The sequence below is a fragment of the Salvelinus fontinalis genome, chromosome 2 (assembly GCF_029448725.1).
Source record: "Salvelinus fontinalis isolate EN_2023a chromosome 2, ASM2944872v1, whole genome shotgun sequence".
Taxonomy (NCBI): Eukaryota; Metazoa; Chordata; class Actinopteri; order Salmoniformes; family Salmonidae; genus Salvelinus; species Salvelinus fontinalis.
This window is the reverse complement of record NC_074666.1, coordinates 23,797,160-23,815,266: the sequence shown is the minus strand read 5'-3', so window position 1 is coordinate 23,815,266 and position 18,107 is coordinate 23,797,160. Positions and strand designations below refer to the sequence as shown.

At 44.6% G+C, this 18,107-nt stretch overlaps 1 protein-coding gene across 1 annotated transcript in view; it reads left to right on the top strand.

Moving 5' to 3' along the window:
• The first annotated feature begins 7,374 nt into the window (after nt 1-7,374).
• Nucleotides 7,375-18,107, top strand: part of LOC129814969 (leucine-rich repeat-containing protein 75B-like) — a 47,590-nt gene continuing 36,857 nt past the window's right edge. Inside the window, exons 1-2 of the mRNA XM_055868165.1 lie at nt 7,375-8,203; nt 16,542-16,670. Of these exons, the coding sequence (XP_055724140.1) occupies nt 7,859-8,203; nt 16,542-16,670 (474 nt within the window). The 5' untranslated portion in view covers nt 7,375-7,858. The remainder of the gene's footprint in view (nt 8,204-16,541; nt 16,671-18,107) is intronic.

Here is an 18,107-nt window from a genome sequence, read left to right as displayed (position 1 = left end):
TTTACACAGACAGAATGAATTATGATGACAAAATCATAAGGATTTGAGATGATAAACATAAACTCAGAAGAAGGAGCATATTTTTATGTTCAGACAAAGAAACATTTGAGCCTGGTATCTGCTATTTAAAGGCTTGCTTGAGACAGCGTGCTTTGAAACAGGGATCTTTGTATTGTATCTCAATGTCTACAACAACATTTCAATTAGTAATTTCACCGGTGTGCAAACATTTGAGACTAGTACTGTATGTACATGTACAGTGTGTTTGTGTTTGTGTGTGTGAGAGAGAGAATTCTAACCTGCCGATTTCTGAGCATGGGCCAGCATCGGCTGCCACGGCAGCCCTTGAGTAGGAATGGCCATTTGAGGACGTCCTGCTCCCCAAACCAAAGAAAACTCCCACAAAAGTGCTTACGGCTGCCACCAGCAGCATCACCAGACCCACCACAATGGACTTATGGACCATCTTTCTGTCAGGGAAACACAGGACATCATAGTAGAGTCAATCTCAATTGAAGAGAGTTAGACAAGTGTAAACACACAGAAACACCCCCACACAAATGTACCCTCAAAATAGAAAAACAGCAAAGATGATTTTTTTCAAACGTGTATCACAATTATGAAATGTGAGTTGTCGCTAAGTTCTCTAACATTCTGTTCAGATATAAAACCAGGCCATAACAACTCACCTCACTCAACAGTGTGTCCTCCTAACCTTATCTAGAGAGTAAACTCGATAGTAATCATTTCGGTACTTCAACCCAATAAGATACACTTTCCTCCTAACTAGTTTATTTTGTTGAAATCTGGGACTGTGTTTACACAAGCAGCCCAACTCTGATTTCTGTGCCCATTTATTGGCAAAAGATCTGATCTGAGTCAGAAGACCAATTACTGGTGAAAGATTCTTGTCTGCCATTGTAAACGTACCCTTAGAGGTCAACCTACTAAAACATGTAACATGCCTTTTGATTATTGATACAAGTCAGCAAAACATTTCATAATAACACTTTGATTCTTACCTTGAAGTAACGCTAATAGCAAGCTTTGACATGTTGCGATAACAAGGTGTATAGTCACACAGATGTGTCATTGATGAGAGGGTAGTGTCCACATTTTGAAAAGGGGATCTGCATGCTGTTGTTTTTTTAAATCTAATCTAGCCGGTTGGCGAATTAAATTCAGATAAGAGCCTTTTGATGTTCTTCATGAGAATGTTCCCGAGCTTGCACTGTACACTCTTAGAAAAAAGGGTTCCAAAAGGGTTCTTCAGCTGTCCGTATTTGGTTCCAGGTAGAATTCATTTTTGGTTCAAGGTAGAACACTTTTGGGTTCTATGTAGAACCCTCTGTGGAAAGGGTTCTACATGGAACCCAAAATGGTTCTACATGGAACCAAAAGTGTTCTACCTGGAAGCAAAAGGGATTCTTCAAAGGGTTCTCCTATGGGGACAGCGGAAGAACTCTTTAGGTTCTAGATAACACCATCTTTTTCTAAGAGTGTACTGTACAGATATTGGACAGAGTACAGTAACTACAACAGTCACAGTCACAGTAGCGACAACTGTATTGAGCTGCAACAACTTCTTGACAGCAGCAACTTCTTGATTTTAGCAATCTTTACTTTAGTATCTGAAACCAACTCCAAATGAATTTCCTAATATTCCATAAGTCTAAATCTACAAAGGGCCAGCTCCTGCTTATCCCAGCGAAGGCTCTTCTCTGTCCTGGCACCCCAATGGTGGAACGAGCTTCCCCCTGACGTCAGGACAGCAGCCCTGATCTTTGAAATCAAATCAAATCAAATTGATTTATAAAGCCCGTCATACATCAGCTGATATCTCAAAGTGCTGTACAGAAACCCAGCCTAAAACCCCAAACAGCAAGCATTGCAGGTGTAGAAGCACGGTGGCTAGGAAAAACTCCCTAGAAAGGCCAGAACCTAGGAAGAAACCTAGAGAGGAACCAGGCTATGAGGTGTGGCCAGTCCTCTTCTGGCTGTGCCGGGTGGAGATTATAACAGAACATGGCCAAGATGTTAAAATGTTAATAGATGACCAGCATAGTCAAATAACAATAAATCATCTGAAAACCTCTTCAAAATTAGTATGTCCACGTCCTAGTTCATGTTAATTGGTTTTGATAGTCCCTGTCACACAAAACTTGATTCCTCACCATCACTGGGTGTGGTGACACCTCCAAATGAAAAAGTTTGGAGAAGGCATCACCACACCCAGTAATGTTGAGGAATCTACAACATCAGTAGCACTGTTTGGACTTATTCCAAGTCTAAATATTAAAGCTATGCGTAGAGATATGCATAGGCCTATGAATAATACAATGGCAATTAAAATTGTGTTGTGTGACAGAACTGCACATTTTAGAGGTTACTTTTATTGTCCCAAGCACAAGGTGCACCTGTATAAAGATAATGCTGTTTAATCAGCTTCTTGATATGCCACACCTGTCAAATGGATGGATTATCTTGGCAAAGGAGAAATGCTCACCAACAGGGATGTAAAAAATTTGTGCACAAAATTAGAGAGAAACAAGCTTTTTGTGCATATGGAAATTTTCAGGGATCTTTTATTTCAGCTCATGAAACATAGAACCAACATTTAGCATTTATATTTCTGTTCAGTGTTGATAAAAAGAAAGAATGGTTTTGTCCTTTGCCCATTCCCAAGGTATTTCATTTTGTTTCTCTATGTGTTTAAAGAACATTGGTCCGCAGCACTTTTGAATTGAGATTGTGTGTCACATTCATCGCTAGATCCCAGCACCAGATATAGGCGAGTTAGTGTTGAAGGTATGATACATTCACATACAGACACATCTCACTTCTGATCCTACTAGCCAATTTAGGGGGCAGCTACCCATTCTAGCTGAACATAACTGTCTCGCCATTGCACATGCTTACAACTCACATACACAAGCCCCATAGTTAAAGATTGCCATCTACTGTACAATGCTTTACATAACATAGAATTATGTTTTCACACACATTATTTTACAAATGTCATATCATAAGCTACTATTTACCCATCATTACAAGGAGATGATGATGATGAACCATTATCCACTTTGATTTGCAGAATTTTGACAAGCACTGACTGGCACTATTAGCTATTCTGTTAACTAAGGGGCCTAGCCCGAACCATGAAAAACAACTCCAGACCATTATTCATCCTCCACCAAAGTTTACTGTTGGCACTATGCATTGGGGCAGGTAGCGTTCTCCTGGCATCCGCCAAACCCAGATTCGTCCGTCAGACTGCCAGATGGTGAAGTGTGACTCATCACCCCAGAAAACATGTTTCCACTGCTCCAGAGTCCAAGGGCGGCGAGCTTTACACCACTCCAGACGACTTTTGGCATTGCATGGTGATCGTAGGCCTGTGTGCGGCTGCTCGGCCATGGAAACCCATTTCATGAAGTTCCCGAAGAACAGTTATTGTGCTGACGTTGCTTCCAGAGGCAGGTTGGAACTTGGTAGTGAGTGTTGCAACTGAGAACAACTGAGAATTTTTTAGACGCTATGAGCTTCAGCGGTCCTGTTCTGTGAACTTGTGCGGCCTACCACTTTGCAGCTGAGCCATTGTTGCTCCTAGACGTTTCCACTTCACAATAACAGCTCTTACAGTTGACCAGGACAGCTCTAGCAGGGCAGAAATTTGACGCACTGACTTGTTGGAAAGGTGGCATCCTATGACGGTGCCACGTTGAAAGTGACTGAGCTCTTCAGTAAGGCCATTCTGCCAATGTTTGTCTATGGAGATTGCATGGCTGTGTGCTCGATTTTATACACCTGTCAGCAACGGGTGTGGCTGAAATAGCCGTATCCACTCATTTATATACGTTTTTTATATATAGTGTATACTGACAAGGAATCATTTATTGACTTGACTGTTCCCTTAATAACAGAGATACCTGTTATGCAGGCAGCACTGTTGTGTTGCCTGCATCAAACCCTACCTCACTGCAGAAATGTAGCTACAGTATATGTGAGCACACTGTAATCAGAATCAGAATCACCTTTATTCTCCAAGAACATTTACACATACCCAGAATTTTCCGTAATGAGAAGGTGCTGCCAGCAATAGACAACATACAAACACAAGACACAAGTTCACACAGACATCATACAGAATGTACAATATCAGAACAGTAAGCATAAAACATAAAACTCTAATGCAGCAAGTCCCCCTCTGTGAAGCAGGTTGAAATTTATTGTCATGAGTCTTGTTCTGGAGACAGAAATGAGCGATTTCCCCTTTTTGGTCTTAATTTAAGTTTAGCCTTCGGCATTAGGGTTGGCAGTGTGGTTTAAGTTAGGGTAAGGGTTCGGTTTAAAATCAGATTTTATGACTTTGTGGCTGTGCCAGCTAGTGGCCACTCTCCAGAGATGCCCCCAGAACAAGATTCATGACAAAAAACAATAACCTTCCTCTGGGAAGCTCATCCTGCCTGATGCCAACAAAATTAAACCAACAACACAAAAGACTGGAATCTGATAATACCTCCTCCCTTCAGTGCTATGTATTTACTGCCAAGCAAATTCCTTAGCCTGTCAAAACAGTGTTCAATGCATATAACCTCTCTGGACACTTCATTTAGCTTATGCAGCACAGGTACAGTTGATGAAAATACACAAACCATTCAGACTGAATTATTCCCTGTCCTCACACTTAATAGCATTTTTTTTTTAGCTATCCATCACCTAACTAGTAAAAGATCAGATCTTCCTCTTACCTTGGTGTCTCTCAGGCCTCTGGAACAGACTGGTTGGCAGTGGGTTTGTCACGGTCCTCTCAGTAAGTTGAGCAGTACATAGCACCATCTAGGCAATAGCTCTCAATGTGTAACTATTACAATGATGTTCAACTTTAACCTACACCTCCATAAAAGCACCTGATTGGTGTTACTGTGGAAAAAGCAGACAGGTACAGAAGTAGGTAGCCTAGCGGTTAAGAGCGTTGGCTCAGAAACTGAAAAGTCGCTGGTTTGAATTCCTGAGTCGACTAGGTGAAAAATCTGTCGCTGTGCCCTTCAGCAAGGCACTTAATTAACTATAACTGCTCCTGTAAGTATCTCTGGATAAGAGTGTCTACAAAAATGTAGGAACAGAGGAGCACATTCCGAAAACATTAACATAAAACTCACCTCTCTTATGAGGGAAATAATTGACAAACTAAGACCAACATAAAACCTTCTATGATGTTATTTTGTTGCACCAGAGACTGGATGTCTAAACAATGGAATAAATGATCTCTTTATTAACAAATAGACTGCTATTGTAGTATTAGCCACATCAAACAACATGGTTGTTGGAGATTATTTCAAAGAGGTGAACACATGACTCCAGGGTAGAAATCCACAGGGGCGTAACTTTGGTTTCAGAAGTTGGGAAGACATCAATTTTTTATTTTTCCAATCAGATAAACAGTCCAAACAGCCTACCCGACCTCTCAGATAAATCCACATGGTCCTAAAGCACACCGTTGCCTCATTTTGTATCACATTGCAATTATAAAACTGGGGGGGGACAAAAATGCAATTTCAGAATGTCCTCAGTGAAAGTTGCACACCTGTAAAACCATGTTAGATGAGGGAAATGGGTCAGTTGTACAGCTGAATGCCTTCAACTGAAATGTGTCTTCCACATTTAACCCAACCCACTCTGAATCAGAGTGGTGCGTGGGCTGTCTTAATTGACATCCATGGCACCCGGGGAATAGTGGGTCAACTGCCTTGCTCAGGGGCAGTACGACAGATTTTTACCTTGTCAGGTCGGGGATTCGATCCAGCAAGCCCAATGCTCTAACCACCAGGCTACCTGCCACCCCTTCACCATCTTGTTGCACATTATCAATGCAGCATTCTAACACCCAAAAAGGTAGTGGCACATTATTTGTAACAGGGTTCAATTCGAAGTGAAGGCAGTCAGTTCAGGAAGTAGACTTAAATAACAATAATAGAAACAAAAGAATGCATCTATTTTCAATGACTTTTCAATAAACTGAGGTGTAGAAGCTTTTTTTTTTTTTTTTTAAGTGTCCTTTTTTAAATACATTTTTTATAAAATCACTTCCTGAATTGACTGCCTTCAATTCAAATTGGCCCCAGCCATGATTTGTAGTAGATCTATATTCTCTGCTAGGAACATCACATATGGATTGGTTTGATTTTTTTCAAATGTAATGTTTAACTTCAAAGAGTGCAACAATGGTTGAAATGGTATACATTTTTAACACACCTATATTGCTGAGGTTTATAAATATACATACTTTTTATTCTAGAATGACAAAACATCCCCTTGTTTCACACCAGACTTTCAATAGGCAATTTCTTGACAATACAGCAACTCCATAATGTATTTTATCCTTTGGTTTATCTTTTCTTTTACATTGTATAATAATAGTGAAGACATCAAACCTATGAAATAACACATATGGAATCATGTAGTAACCAAAAGTGTTAAACAAATCAAAATATGTTTTATATTTGAGATTCTTCAAATAGCCACCCTTTGCCTCAGTGTGGATGCTACCTGTAATCCATGGCTTCTGGTTGGGGTATGTACGTACGGTCACTGTGGAGACGATGTCATCGATGCACTTATTGATAAAGCCAATGCTAGATGTGGTGTACTCATCATTGCCATCGGAAGAATCCCAGAACATATTCCAGTCTGTGCTAGCAAAACAGTCCTGTAGCATCTGCTTCATCTGTACACTTTTTTATTGACCGAGTCACTGGTGCTTCCTGCTTCAGTTTTTGTTTGTTAGCAGCAATCAATGGGATAGAATGATGGTCAGATTTGCTAAATGGAGGGCGAAGGAGAGTAAAGGTGGTCTAGAGTTTTTTTCCCCTCTGGTTGCACATTTAACAGGCTGGTAGAAATTAGGTAAAATGGATTTAAGTTTCCCTGCATTAAAGTCCCCGGACACTAGGAGCGCCACCTCTGGGTGAGCGTTTTCCTGTTTTCTTATGGCTGCATACAGCTCATTGAGTGCCGATGGTAAAGGGCCGATGGTAAAGGGAGATTACCCACTCATCGTCAGATCCTTACAAGGCACCCAGACCTTTGTCCTGATATCTCTGTCTCTTTCTCCTGCGAATGACAGGGATGAGGATCTTGTCTGGCGTCTGAAGTAAATCCTTCCATTCCGACTTGTTAAAGAAAAAGTATTCATCCAGTATGGGGTGAGTAATCGCTGTCCTGATATCTAGAAGCTATTTTTGGTTATAAGACATGGTGGCAGAAACATTATGTACAAAATAAGTTACAAATAACGCAAAAAAACCACACAATAGCACAATTAGTTAGGGGATCGTAAAACGGCAGCCATCTCCTCTTGCGTCATTATTCAGACTGATAGTATGTGATATGATAACTACTATGATAATTGACAAACTGTGTACAAAATGTATTAGCATTAAATCATCCCTCTCAAATAGAAAGCTAAACAACATAACTGGTCTTGGACAGTCGCCGACACCGGGAGAGTAATCGCATGACTGATCTAGGCAGCGCGGATTCTTATTGGAAGCAAAGACCACGATCTCCACGTGATGTTGTAGTAGGCTACACTGACTGCTCGAGCTCTGTTGTGGTAGTGTATGGTTTAAACGGCAAGACGGTGGAAATTATTTGAATATGAATAGAAAGCTATGCAATACTGCTGGTGTAATGCTCTAAATGTAATCTAATAGAGAATATAGTAATTTATCAACCTCCGCTCATATTTTCTCCCATTGTTTTCATACTGTTCAGATAAAAAAAATATGTGCGTGCGTTACTCAATATCCAAGTTTAGACTACTGTGTAACTGTTATGGCTACATTCTGTCAGGTACATGTATATAGCGTCTAGGAACCGTTGTTCAACAGAAATAATCTGTGAAGTAATGGGTTCAAAATTGACCAGGCAAAGTAGTCTGGACCAAATAGAAACCACATTTTCCAAGAGGAGACGCCAGCAGCATGACAGCTCCGAAGAAGCTGAGCGGAGTGGTGGCAGGGGAGGCGGGGAATTCTTGTTTACATCCCTGATGCTGAAGTCAGACAAGCTCCCAGGGATGCTGCGGAAAACCAACCACAGCCCCTATGTGAGACGGGTGGCATGGATCCGGGAAATACAGAAGCTTCTTCGAGAACAGAAACAAGAACAAGCAGTCGAGGTGCTCAAATTGCTAAGAAAGGTAAGAGAGAATGTTTAACATTGAATAATAGTTTACTTCTCCTAAACTTCATAAGATGTGTCCGTCCGTAAGTTATCTGGTGCACCTGCAGAATGTGATGCTGTTAGATCAGCAGTATCCACAGGTTGTCACTCAAGTCAGCTTGATCAAAAATGCGAAATGTACTGGTAAAATGCTGCATCTATTATTCGTATTAGATTATTATGCATGTGTAAGCGACTGTAGGTTTGTTTGTAAATTAGGCGTGTTACTTCATATTTTGGAGTTTCCCCTTTAAAATTATTTACAGTATGTGACAGTCTCTTTATTTTCTGCGTGAACTTGCTTCCATTCAGCCACAAGAGCATTCGTGAGGTAGGGCACTGATGTTGGGTAATTAGGCCTGTCTCGCAGTCAGTGTTTCAATTCATGCCAAAGGTGTTCGATGGGGTTGAGGTCAGGGCTCTGTGCAGGCCAGTCAAGTTCTTAAACACCATTCTCGACAAACCATTTCTGTATGGACCTTGCTTTGTGCAAGGGGACATTGTCATGCTGAAACAGGAAAGGGCCTTCCCCAAACTATTGCCACAAAGTTGAAAGCACAGAATCATCTAGAATGTCACTGTATGCTGTAGCATTACGATTTCCCTTCACTGGATCTAAGGGGCCTAGTCCGAACCATGAAAAACAGCCCCAGACCATTATTCCTCCACCAAACTTTACAGTTGGCACTATGCATTGGGGGCATGCAGTGTTCTCCTGGCATCCACCAAATCCAGATTTGTCCGTCGGACTGCCAGATGGTGAAGCGTAATTCATCCCTGCAGAGAACGCGTTTCCACTGCTCCAGAATCCAATGGCAGCGAGGTTTACACCACTCCAGCAGACACTTGGCATTGCTTCCCAAGGCAGTTTGGCACTCGGTAGTGAGTGTTGCAACCGAGGACAGACAATTTTAACACGCTACGCGCTTCAGCACTCGGTTGTACAGTTCTGTGAGCTTGTGTGACCTACCACTTCACGGCTGACCCGTTGTTGCTCCTAGACGTTTCCACTTCACAATAACAGCACTTACAGTTGACCGGGCAGCTCGTGCAGGGCAGAAATGCGATGAACTGACTAGTTTGAAAGGTGGCATCCTATGACGTGACACATTGAATGTCACTGAGCTCTTCAGTAAGGCCATTCTACTGTCAATGTTTGTCTATGGAGATTGCATGGCTGTGTGCTCGATTTTATATACCTTTAAGCAACAGGTGTGTCTGAAATAGCAGAATCCACTCATTTGAAGGGGTGTCCACATACTGTTGTATATATACTGTAATTTAGTTCAGGGTGCAATTATTCAGTGGCTTGCCCCTTACATAATCACAGATCAAAATTGTAACTGCTGTGTCAGATTGTCTGCCTTGTCTGGCTTAGGTATGTATGGTAACACCTTCACTGCTGTTGAGGTGTAGGTCTTCAGGCTCTTTCTGGAATACCACATTTCAGACAGGTGACAAACGGAGACTGAAATTGAGAATATAGAGGGCAACCACTGAATATGTTAAACTAAAGGCCAATTTTCTATTCCTTAGATATTATTCTCGGGGTTTTCCTACATTCCACAGTTCTACATAGTGTACATTAAATGTCTCCACATATTTATCCTGCCATGCTGGATGGTGCTTGTGAATTGCACACAAATTGGTGAATTATCTGAGCCACGTGCCAATCATCAAATTTAAACAGCAGCAAAACCGTAACCTTGCACTGCTCTGCTTCCCTGTAGCCCTGAAGTTACATTAATGAAAACTTGCTCAGCGCCACCTTCTCTTGTCCATGGCTGGATTACCGACCAGGTACGCAGGGCATGTGGGACCCTGACCTCCAGGGGGCCACCAACCCCTCAAAAAATACAGATAGCATATGAACACGTTGGTTGTGGGCCCCCTGGAGGTCGGACCCCTCCAGATAGCATATGAACACATCGGTTGCGGTCCCCCTGGAGGTCGGACCCCCCAGATAGCATATGAACACATCGGTTGCGGTCCCCCTGGAGGTCGGACCCCCCCAGATAGCATATGAACAAGTCGTGTGCGGTCCCCCTGGAGGTCGGACCCCCCCAGATAGCATATGAACACATCGGTTGTGGTCCACCTGGAGGTCGGACCCCCCCAGATAGCATATGAACAAGTCGGTTGCGGTCCCCCTGGAGGTCGAACCCCCCCAGATAGCATATGAACAAGTCGTGTGCGGTCCCCCTGGAGGTCGAACCCCCCCAGATAGCATATGAACACGTCGTGTGCGGTCCCCCTGGAGGTCGAACCCCCCCAGATAGCATATGAACAAGTCGGTTGCGGTCCCCCTGGAGGTCGAACCCCCCCAGATAGCATATGAACACATCGGTTGCGGTCCACCTGGAGGTCGGACCCCCCCAGATAGCATATGAACAAGTCGGTTGCGGTCCCCCTGGAGGTCGAACCCCCCCAGATAGCATATGAACACGTCGGTTGCAGTCCCCCTGGAGGTCGAACCCCCCCAGATAGCATATGAACACGTCGGTTGCGGTCCCCCTGGAGGTCGGACCCCCCCAGATAGCATATGAACACGTCGGTTGCGGTCCCCCTGGAGGTCGGACCCCCCCAGATAGCATATGAACAAGTCGTGTGCGGTCCCCCTGGAGGTCGGACCCCCCCAGATAGCATATGAACACATCGGTTGCGGTCCCCCTGGAGGTCGAACCCCCCCAGATAGCATATGAACACATCGGTTGCGGTCCCCCTGGAGGTCGAACCCCCCCCAGATAGCATATGAACAAGTCGGTTGCGGTCCACCTGGAGATCGGAAACCCCCAGATAGCATATGAACACGTCGGTTGCGGTCCCCCTGGAGGTCGAACCCCCCCAGATAGCATATGAACACATCGGTTGCGGTCCACCTGGAGATCGGAAACCCCCAGATAGCATATGAACACGTCGGTTGCAGTCCCCCTGGAGATCGGAAACCCCCAGATAGCATATGAACACGTCGGTTGCAGTCCCCCTGGAGGTCGGAAACCCCCAGATAGCATATGAACACGTCGGTTGCAGTCCCCCTGGAGGTCGGAAACCCCCAGATAGCATATGAACACGTCGGTTGCAGTCCCCCTGGAGGTCGGAAACCCCCAGATAGCATATGAACACGTCGGTTGCAGTCCCCCTGGAGGTCGGAAACCCCCAGATAGCATATGAACAAGTTGGCTGCACCTACCCCCCCCCCCCCCCCCCCCCCCCCCCCCCCCCTAGATAGCATATGAACACATCGGTTGCGGTCCACCTGGAGTTCGGAAACCCCCAGATAGCATATGAACAAGTTGGCTGCTTGTTCATATGCTTGTTCATATGTTCATAGAATTGCAGAAACATTTAAACATTAAACATTTTCTCTCAGCCTCATGACAAGATGTGTGACAAGATAGCACCGAACATCTTACGAGTTCCAACCAAACTTTGCTTTATAGTGACTTTTATAGTGTTTATCCTTACCTTTTTTGTACAGAAAGTTAATACTATTATCACATATGACCACCAAGCACTTCTAGACATCAGATCGACAGTTACTAACCTCGATTTCGACTTCAAATACGTCTTTAACTCTGACTCAGCTGTTCCACTGTTCATGCTGGACCCTATTCCTTTGTTCCATTGGCTACCAAAACGCTGCAGGCGTAGACATGGTAGACGAGGTGATGTCCTGGTGAAATTGAGGCGAAGACAAAACCGAACGGTGCTCCCCTCCGTTCTATTGGCAAATGTCCCATCACTCGAGAATAAGATGGATGAGCTTTGTTTGAGCGTTTCCTATCAGAGAGACTTGAAAAGTTGCAATATTGTGTTTTACTGAAAGTTGGCTAGATGATGACGCTATGCACGTAGTACTCAGTGGATTCTCCATGCAGCAGCAGGATCGTACAGCGACTTCGGGGGAAGTCAAAAGCGGGTGGAGTATGTTTTTTCATAAATAACAACTGGTGTGCTGCTTCAAGTGTGAAGGAAATCTCAAGCTTGTGTTCACCTGATCAAATCAAATCAAATTTTATTTGTCACATACACATGGTTAGCAGATGTTAATGCGAGTGTAGCGAAATGCTTGTGCTTCTAGTTCCGACAATGCAGTAATAACCAACAAGTAATCTAACCTAACAATTCCACAACTACTACCTTATACACACAAGTGTAAAGGGATAAAGAATATGTACATAAAGATATATGAATGAGTGATGGTACAGAACGGCATAGGCAAGATGCAGTAGATGGTATAGAGTACAGTATATACATATACATATGAGATGAGTAATGTAGGGTATGTAAACATTATATTAAGTGGCATTGTTTAAAGTGGCTAGTGGTACATTTTTACATAATTTCCATCAATTCCCATTATTAAAGTGGCTGGAGTTGAGTCAGTATGTTGGCAGCGGCCACTAAAGGTTAGTGGTGGCTGTTTAACAGTCTGATGGCCTTGAGATAGAAGCTGTTTTTCAGTCTCTCGGTCCCTGCTTTGATGCACCTGTACTGACCTCGCCTTCTGGATGATAGCGGGGTGAACAGGCAGTGGCTTGGGTGGTTGTTGTCCTTGATGATCTTTATGGCCTTCCTGTGACATCGGGTGGTGTAGGTGTCCTGGAGGGCAGGTAGTTTGCCCCCGGTGATGCGTTGTGCAGACCTCACTACCCTCTGGAGAGCCTTACGGTTGTGGCCGGAGCAGTTGCCGTACCAGGCGGTGATACAGCCCGACAGGATGCTCTCGATTGTGCATCTGTAGAAGTTTGTGAGTGCTTTTGGTGACAAGCCAAATTTCTTCAGCCTCCTGAGGTTGAAGAGGCGCTGCTGCGCCTTCTTCACAACGCTGTCTGTGTGGGTGGACCAATTCAGTTTGTCCGTGATGTGTACACCGAGGAACTTAAAACTTTCCACCTTCTCCACTACTGTCCCGTCGATGTGGATAAGGGGGTGCTCCCTCTGCTGTTTCATGAAGTCCACAATCATCTCCTTTTTTTTGTTGACGTTGAGTGTGAGGTTATTTTCCTGACACCACACTCCGAGGGCCCTCACCTCCTCCCTGTAGGCCATCTCGTCATTGTTGGTAATCAAGCCTACCACTGTAGTGTCGTCCGCAAACTTGATGATTGAGTTGGAGGCGTGCATGGCCACGCAGTCGTGGGTGAACAGGGAGTACAGGAGAGGGCTCAGAACGCACCCTTGTGGGGCCCCGGTGTTGAGGATCAGCGGGGTGGAGATGTTGTTACCTACCCTCACCACCTGGGGGCGGCCCGTCAGGAAGTCCAGGACCCAGTTGCACAGGGCGGGGTCAAGACCCAGGGTCTCGAGCTTGATGACGAGTTTGGAGGGTACTATGGTGTTAAATGCTGAGCTGTAGTCGATGAACAGCATTCTCACATAGGTATTCCTCTTGTCCAGATGGGTTAGGGCAGTGTGCAGTGTGGTTGCGATTGCGTCGTCTGTGGACCTATTGCAAATTGGAGTGGGTCTAGGGTGTCAGGTAGGGTGGAGGTGATATGGTCCTTGACTAGTCTCTCAAAGCACTTCATGATGACGGAAGAGAGTGCTACGGGGCGGTAGTCGTTTAGCTCAGTTACCTTTCTTGGGAACAGGAACGATGGTGGCCCTCTTGAAGCATGTGGGAACAGCAGACTGGGATAAGGATTGATTGAATATGTCCTTAAACACACCAGCCAACTGGTCTGCGCATGCTCTGAGGACGTGGCTGGGAATGCCGTCTGGGCCTGCAGCCTTGCGAGGGTTAACACATTTAAATGTTTTACTCACCTCGGCTGCAGTGAAGGAGAGCCCGCAGGTTTTGGTAGCGGGCCGTTTCAGTGGCACTGTATTGTCCTCAAAGCGAGCAAAAAGTTATTTAGCCTGTCTGGGAGCAAGACATCCTGGTCCGCGACGGGGCTGGTTTTCTTTTTATAATCCGTGATTACAAGTCGCTATATAGCCTGGGTCGAATACGCACAGATTCCTCCGAATATGCACAGAACTCCCTGGTGCATTCCTCACTCCATCTCACTCCTTTTCAGTGTGTCCTCGGATACCAACCCTCCGTGTTCCCATGTTAGACAGAACCCGGGAACTGTGCCTGCCATCGATGAGTGGTTCCGACAGAGTGAGCCGGTTTGGGCAACGTGTGTGGGACATCCGGCTTCGTGACCCATGCAAAAAGTTCAGTCCACAGTTCATTGGTCTCTTCAAAATAACACACTGCATCAATCCTGTCACCTACCATCTCCTCATCCTTCCATGTGTTCCTTCTCAAGCCTGTGAGGTACAGCCCTCTCCATCCTCCTGTGGCGCACCTCGACGCACCCCCTCTGTTTGACGTCGGCTGTGCACCGGCTTATTACTTCCAAGCCCTCCTTGATTCCAAGCGCCTGGGTGGTCACATCCACTACCTGGTGGATTGGGAGGGGTACGGACCAGAAGAAGGGTCCTGGGTCCCCGCCCAGGACATCCTCGACCCAGCCATGATCCTGGCTTTCCACTGTAACCGTCCTGACCGCCCAGCTCCACGTCCATGGGGGAGGCCCCCTGCTCAGCTTCCGAGGCCGTCAAGAGCCGGGGTACTGTAACATCTTCTTCCAACTCACACCCTCTAACACCTAGATGCCCTGAACGCAGCTCACTCTCCAGATCCCAATCACCTGAATTCTAATCACCTGTTCACACACCTGTATGTCGTCATCACACACTATTTAGTTCAGTTCTGCACCCCATCACTGTGAGGTATTGTTTGTTTTGTGACACACGGCTTACGGAGCGCTGTTTCCTGCGATTTCCTTTTCCCGTGTATGATAGTTTTTGCCTGCCTCACTAACGACGCCTTTTGACTATTCCCTGCCTGTACTTTAGCCTATCGGATTTCCTGTTATCTACCTTTTGCCTGATCTCCCAGACTACATTACTAGCCCTTTTCCTGCCTGTACTGTTGCCCTTTTGGACCCCGTTTATGACCTCCTGCCTGCCCCTGGACCCAGCTACCTGCCTCCTGAGGTGGTCCTTTGCAATAAACACCTGCTGCACCCTGTGCTTGAAACCAGCTCTCTGTCTCCCCTCATGTTCATTACACTACCATCTTCACATTGCATGGAGTCCAGCAAGTAAACATACTTACAGCAGCTTTGCTCGTACTGTAAAACAGAAATGGAGAAAATCATATTTTGTATGATTGCATATAGCCCCCATTTGAATTAAAACCCGTTAGTAAACCAAGTCCTGAAACAAATGAATTATAAGAGGGGGAGAAATGTTTTCCTGAATTTAGTTTTGTCCTCCTCTGCTCTGCTTCGCCTTAACCTTTCATTGTGGTGGATGTTTTGTTTTCGAGCCTTTCTGTCATGGCATACCTGCGGTTTCAGCTCATTTGTTTCAGGCATTTCTGTGTGTGTTTGGTTGAACTCATCCTCCTCGATATGGGAGGTTGGTGAGGGCTGCATTGAAGGCCTTTTGATGTGTGTCAAAGCGTTACATCTCAAACTCGGGCTCACGATGACATCAATCCCTCCTCACCAGCAGCAGCCCTCAGAGCAGCCCTCAGATTACCTGACGTTGCAGCTTCCTTTGCCTCACTCTATTTACACTGTCACTGCAAATAGCAGCAGCCCTGCAGATGATACAAGTAAGAACAACCTCTGGGGAGGTTCTCATTCCTCGTTTTTATTAACCCCATCTGCACATCACACACGCCTGCCATTTGAATTCCATAGAAGATGGTGGGGAGCGGTAGTGCTGTAGACTTGAACCATTTCTCTAAGTGCCTGCGTGGTGTTTTTAGAGGTCTTTTTTGGATAGCTCTGGAGTATGTTCAGTGTGGTGTGTGTAAAAACCCAAGGCTTTTAGGGATGGAAGTGTTCTAAGGCACATTGCAGACCCCATGCAGAGCACAGCAGTAAAGTCACTGTCCCTAGAGTGCATGTTTATGCAATAGAACGTCATTTTACTGTTAGGGGTGACTGAGGGCACAGCACATCACTTTAGTTGTTGTGTGTTTGAAATGTCATTTTGGGAGAAATTGCCCCGCTTTAAACCCCCATCCCACACCCCTGCCTATACTGTGCCTTGTCCCATGTGGCACTCTTAGTGTAAAATCCTCTCAGCTTGATAAATGAACATAACGAGGAAAGTGGCTGATGAAAGTATTATGTAAATACATTGATAATCTGTTACCATTAAGCAGTCCACATCATGTCACTTGAATAATTAATGATGCATGACTTGCACTTAAAAATATTGTAATTCACCCCTTGTTGGATCTTGGAATGATTGAAAAGAAACACCAATGGTAGATTATTCTCTCTAAATCTGTGTTCCTACAGGACTTGGGACTCCAGGGAACATCCCTTAATGATATCCTTTATAAGAACGCAGCCTTTCTCAACCTGGTGGATCCGATCTCCCATGAACTCTTGCTCTGCCTGGCCAAAGACATGCAGTGTCCAAAGAGGGTAAGCCCATCGTAATGTCTGACTGTTGAGCTGTCTGTTTGTCCATCTGTCTGTTTGTCTCAACCACCTCAGCCGTGCTGTTGTCAGGGAACATCAAATGAGATCAGGCACAGAAAATAGAATGTTTAGGAATCCACGGCTGCAAGGGTCAATTCAAGAGCGGTCACGTTCCTGACCTTATTTTCTTTGTTTAGTCTTTATTTAGTTGGTCAGGACGTGAGCTGGGTGGGTATATTCTATGTTCTGTGTTTCTATGTTTAGGTTTGTCATTTGGCCTGATCTGGTTCTCAATCAGAGGCAGGTGTTTTTAATTGTCTCTGATTGGGAACCATATTTAGGTAGCCTGTTTTCACTATTGGGTTGTTGGTGATTGTTTCCTGTGTCAGTGTTTGTGCCACACGGGACTGGTTTGGTTAGATTTACTTTTGTTATTTTGTATTGTGTCTTGTTCAGTTTATTATATTAAAACCATGGACACTTACTACGCTGCGTCTTGGTCCGATCCCTGCTACACCTCCTCTTCAGACGAAGAGGAGGAAATCTGCCGTTACAGGAGCAAATAGATGATGGTCAGTCTCATAGAAATATGACTGCTAGGCCATTTGGTTTGGTTCCAGCCTTCCAACTGCTGCCATAAATCATATAGTTATGATTAGGCTCTGAATGACGCATTTGTGTGTGTGTGTACGTATTCACTCTTGGGGTGCTGGAGACATGGGGCACCTATTTATAACTAATGACAAGAAGTAGGTCAGTCACAGTGTGGTGTCATTTCTACAACCGTCAAAAGTACAATCCAATGTCAACAACAACTCATCAAAGCGTTAAGAACCAGTTTCACTGCTTCAAAACATGACTTTTATTGTGCATTCAACCATAGTACTGTGTATCTATATCTCAAGAGCCCTGTGGTGGCTACTGCCTGTGCATATTCTGAATCAATTTTGAATTTGATTCCATGTTGACAATGCCCCAATTCCCATCAAAGAGAAAAACATGTTATTATAAGGGAGAAAGAGCAATGGAACAAGAGCAAGACCAAGGAGAGAGGGACTGACAGAGATGCTAAAGTATATTTTGATGAATAACCATGTTGGATGGACAAGGGAGAAGAGCCTTGAGATAATGTGGTGATAGCAGCCAAGTGGTTGGATTGTTTGTAGTGGGATAAGTGAAGGGGATCAGACAATATAACTAACCTTCACCTTTTAAACTAACATTCTAAGAACAAAGGAAACAGCCCCATCACTACACAGCTCAAAGTGGCATAATAGGGGTTGCAAGGACATAAGTGAAACAGTGGTCCATTGAAATATGTGTATCCAAGATGTTCTGCCTTGGGCTTCGAAAGTGTATCAATTAATTCTTAGGCATCACAAGGTTGTCCTAAATGTGGTTTAAAGGAAAATTCCTCCCAAAAACAATATTTTGGTATTT